The sequence below is a fragment of the Galeopterus variegatus genome, unplaced genomic scaffold (assembly GCF_000696425.1).
Source record: "Galeopterus variegatus unplaced genomic scaffold, G_variegatus-3.0.2 Scaffold639, whole genome shotgun sequence".
NCBI lineage: Eukaryota > Metazoa > Chordata > Mammalia > Dermoptera > Cynocephalidae > Galeopterus > Galeopterus variegatus.
This window is the reverse complement of record NW_007726750.1, coordinates 398,555-402,909: the sequence shown is the minus strand read 5'-3', so window position 1 is coordinate 402,909 and position 4,355 is coordinate 398,555. Positions and strand designations below refer to the sequence as shown.

The following is a 4,355-nucleotide window of genomic DNA, read 5'->3' as shown; positions in this document are numbered from 1 at the left end:
TTGAGATAGAATATCAGATAAAAACCTGCAAAAGGCAGAGCGGTTTTTGGCTTGGGTCCATCTTTCTAATCCCAGTACTCAGTATCTTTCCAACCCTGCAGTTGGAGTCTCCACATGCTCTTGACTAAGCTTACAACACTTCCATCCCAGCAAGGGCAAACGCTGGAGCCCTGCAGTCAAGTCACAGGAATTTTAGTGAGCCGGGAGCTTCAGCAACCTTGCCTGCTCTGCTCCCGAGTATACATCTGGGCAAACGGGTCACCGTGTGCCAGCAAGGATACAGGAAAATTGGAAGAGATTTTTCCCAACTAAGCTCCAAGTGAAACTTCACTTGAAGCTCCAAGTGAAACAGTCCCGGCTCCAAACAGGTGCCCTAACTAAATTGCCTGCTCTGAACGGTCTGGAAGCCCCTGGACAAGACCCAGCAGAGAAGGTTCTAGGAGAAGCAGCAATGACAGAGGGATGCTCGCAGTACTTGAGTCTGGCCTTTCACTGCAACCCATAGAATATCCCAATGATTCCCTTCATCCCAATCCAGGTTTTCCAGGCCTAGGACAAAGGGAGGAGATAACATGTTGCCCAAGAGAAATGTAGCAGGCGCTGACCTTGGATCACCTTCCAGTTGACAGTGAAAGGGAGCCTCGGAGATGTCTTGAGAGGATTTAAATGCCCCATACAATAGGGGTGGGTCGCTCCCGCCCTCTCCAACACCATCCTCATAGCGCCTCCTATCGGCCTTGGAGGCAAACTGCGGCTCCGGGGCGGCAACTTCCTGGGTTCCTGCCCCTCGGCGCCGGATCCAGGAGGCGCTGATTGGCCACCCCAGGCCAACACCTTCGGAAGGATCCGGCTTTCCACCAACAGCGCAGATGCACGTGAGCCGGGGCGCCGCTGAGCCTGGGAGAGAGTTCTCCCTGGAAGCTCCAAAGTTGGAGTGGAAAGAGATCAGTGAAACTTAAACTGGGGGGCATTGCGCAGCACAAAGGGGGTTTGGAGAGCTAAGGGCGGTGATCTTAAGCGAATGAGGCTATCTGGGTCCAGAGAAGTGACAGATCAACTCACCTGCCTGGTGAAGAGGATGGCGGTGTCCCAGTACTCAGGGTGCTTGTCGCTCACTTTGTTCAGCTTCTTCTGCCAGGCGCAGAAGTTGCGCAGCGTAAGGGCCGCGTTGCCCGTGACCTTGGGCCCGGCGTCACGGTCTCCGAGAAGCAACACCTTGACCACAACGATGTTAATGGGGTTAAGGATGCTGGGATGGCGGTAGAGTCGCGCCGCCGTGGCCAGCAGGGTCAGCAGATAATGCTCCAAGTCCGCGCCATGGAATTTGACCATTGACTCGTCCGCCACCACCAGCGTCTCCACGTACCGCGGGATAGACACGAAGCGCTTGGCGCGCCCGGACCTGCGCCGACTGCGACTGTCCCTCGAGCCTGTCCGCCGCGGCTTGTAAGGGTCCAGGGCCCGCAGGATGGTGGGGTTCCAGCCTGAGCCCACCCCGCAGCGAGAGGTGGGGTCTCCGGTAGGCCCGCCCGGGACACTCCGGCGCTGGAGAAGGTGTGCGCCCTGGCTGTTGTGCTGCGCCGCGGGCGCGCTGGCGTTGGGCAGCGGGCTAATGACATACTCGGCGCCTCGGTAGCCGAAGGCTCCGCGTAGCCCCCCGCACAGGCTCACAGCGGCGAACGAATCTGGCTCGGCGTTCACGTCCCCGGAGTAGAAGCAGCGTCGCAGGTCTGGAGAGTTCGCGGTGAGCCCCTGGAGGGGGACGTCCAGATGCTCCGTGGCGAAGGCGGGCGCCAGGAACTGAGCATCTGGCGTCAGGTGTAGATAAAAATCCTCCTGAAATGCTGTGATTTGAAAAATGAGTCCCTGATCCCCCGAGTCCTCCGGACCCCGCCGGTACGTTCACGTCCCCGGAGTAGAAGCAGCGTCGCAGGTCTGGAGAGTTCGCGGTGAGCCCCTGGAGGGGGACGTCCAGATGCTCCGTGGCGAAGGCGGGCGCCAGGAACTGAGCATCTGGCGTCAGGTGTAGATAAAAATCCTCCTGAAATGCTGTGATTTGAAAAATGAGTCCCTGATCCCCCGAGTCCTCCGGACCCCGCCGGTAGTAGTGGCGGCCGTTAATGTCCGGATCCAGTCGGATGGGAACGACCACCTCCTGCTCTGGCTCGGAGCCGCCAGCGGACCGCCCGGCGAGAGCCAGCGTTAAGATGCCCAGCAGAAGCATGGCGCCGGGAGCGCACAGCCGCGCTCCGGGAAGGGGCTCGGCTCCTTGCATCCCGCACCCCGGAGCCGCTAATGCTCCGGGAGAGCCGGCAGCTCCCAGTAAGACGAGCAAAGGGAGGGAGACTCCTCCCAGAGCAGCGAGCGTGCACCCGGCAGCCCGCGCCTCCTACCTGTGCTTCCCAAGCCAAGCGCGCCCTGGGAGCTTAAACACAATCGCTGTCAAGTGCAAGGACGAAAATTTGCAGCCGACAACTAGCGGGAGGTGCCGGGCGGCTTCTCGGAACCTCAGCCACTCGCGGCGCAGCAAACCAGGCGCTGGGCGAGCCTATTAAAGGCCCCCTCCTCTTTGGACTGCCCAGTCAGCGCCCCTCCCTTCTCTCCCTTCCCAGCCTCCCAGAGCTCACAGCCCGGAGCCTCCAGGGGCCACCGGAGAACTCGGTCCCGCCTCCGGAGCGGAGAGCCACTTGGCGGGGAGGGAGTGGCGTTGAGCTGAGGCGGGAGGCGTGGGCTGGCCAGAGAAACCAGCGCCGGAGTCTCCCGGTTCGCGGTTTGCCCTCGGTTATGCCCCAGTGCCCCGGCACGTCAGTTACTTGTGCCTCTGCAGACATCTGTCCACTCCCTGGATCTTATCCTTTATTTCAAGTCAGCTCGGGTCAGGAGTTAGGAATGAAGACCCATCACTGACCCCTCTCTCAGGCCCACCTCATCCCTCCTGTTGCAACATCCCTGCTGTTTCTTAATCACAGAGTCCCCTGAAAGACCCAGAACCAAGAATTCCCTTTGTAAATGTCCTGTTTCCAGAACAGCAACTTCCCAGGAACATGGAGAGCCCTCTGGAACCTAGGGCTGCCGTAGGCCACGGTCTGCCCTGGAACAGTGGTGTACTAAATGGGTTGGCTGCAGACTGTTAAATTTTTAAGCATTTTGCCAGCCAGCTGTTAAACACAGCCATTATCAAAAATTAAATTATATAAACTTACAATTAAATAAATTACATATTTTTCTTTTTTTCCAGAATACCTTCCTTTGTAAAATAAATTGTATTTTTAAACAATGGTAATAAATACTCAAAACCCATCACTTCCTAATTATTTGACTATGATCTGTGTTCTTGAGCTACCGGTACCACCAGCCCCACCAGCCCTCTGGATGGTCCGCAGCTCCCAGAAAAGAGAGCAGAAGGAGGTGGAATTATGAAGGAAACGCTGAATGATGTGCTATTCTGCATCTTCCCACTCGGGGACATCACATGGGTGCTTGAATTAGGTCCTGGTGGAAGTATTCACATCACCTAAGTAGGCGAATGCTACTGATCGGGGTTTGAGGAGGCGAGATGAACCCTCAGTAAAACTTACCTGCGTCCAGCACCTGGCAGGAATGTGGAGAGCAGGTGCAGGGCTGCAGGTGCCAGGGAAAGAGGTTTTCTGCCTGCCAGGAAGGGGCCAAGGGCCTGGTGGACAGTAGAAAAACCAGATGGTGCTTCTTCTATGGCATTATCTCATTTGATCCTTGACCCAGTGTTGGAGAGGGTGCTGGAGCAGGAGGCCGAGTGTGGATCAGGTGGATGAGACACAACGGACAGAGCCGGACGTTTCCATCTAGTTTGGAGAAAAGCCTGAGGAGCCCCACTGCTGGCTCCAGATCTCAAGATCCTCCTTATCTCTCCACAAAATCAACTTCTTTCTTCCAACAAGGAAGAAAGACAAGGAAAGGAAGGAGGGTTTCCTATTCTCCTGTTACCTAGAAAATCCAAAGGGCTCCGAATTGAGTTTGCAAGAGGAGAGGACAGGAGAGGGGAGCATGCAATGATTTTAAGCATAAAGGGGGTGGTATGGAAGAATTTGGGGATTTTCCTAGGGAAGTAAGTTGAGTTTGCAAGAGGAGAGGACAAGAGAGGGGAGCGTGCAATGATTTTAAGCATAAAGGGGGTGGTATGGAAGAATTTGGGGATTTTCCTAGGGAAGTGGCTGCTCATGTATACAATTCTACTGTCAAGGAAAGAAAAAGCTGGGAGAGGTCCACTCTTAGAAGGGCCCCTGGGGCCTTGGAACAGAAAGGCGGCTCAGATGCCCATAATCAACTGGGGCCCTTCCTTAATTGAGACACAGGGAGCTGAAATTCATTATGTGAGT

At 55.9% G+C, this 4,355-nt stretch overlaps 1 protein-coding gene across 1 annotated transcript in view; it reads right to left on the bottom strand.

Annotated features, from left to right (window-relative positions):
• Nucleotides 1-2,224, bottom strand: part of ADAMTS15 (ADAM metallopeptidase with thrombospondin type 1 motif, 15) — a 25,338-nt gene extending 23,114 nt beyond the window's left edge. The window contains exons 1-2 of the mRNA XM_008570879.1: nt 1,949-2,224; nt 1,063-1,752 (exon numbers count right to left, since the gene is read on the bottom strand). Of these exons, the coding sequence (XP_008569101.1) occupies nt 1,063-1,752; nt 1,949-2,224 (966 nt within the window). The remainder of the gene's footprint in view (nt 1-1,062; nt 1,753-1,948) is intronic.
• Nucleotides 2,225-4,355: the final 2,131 nt, after the last annotated feature.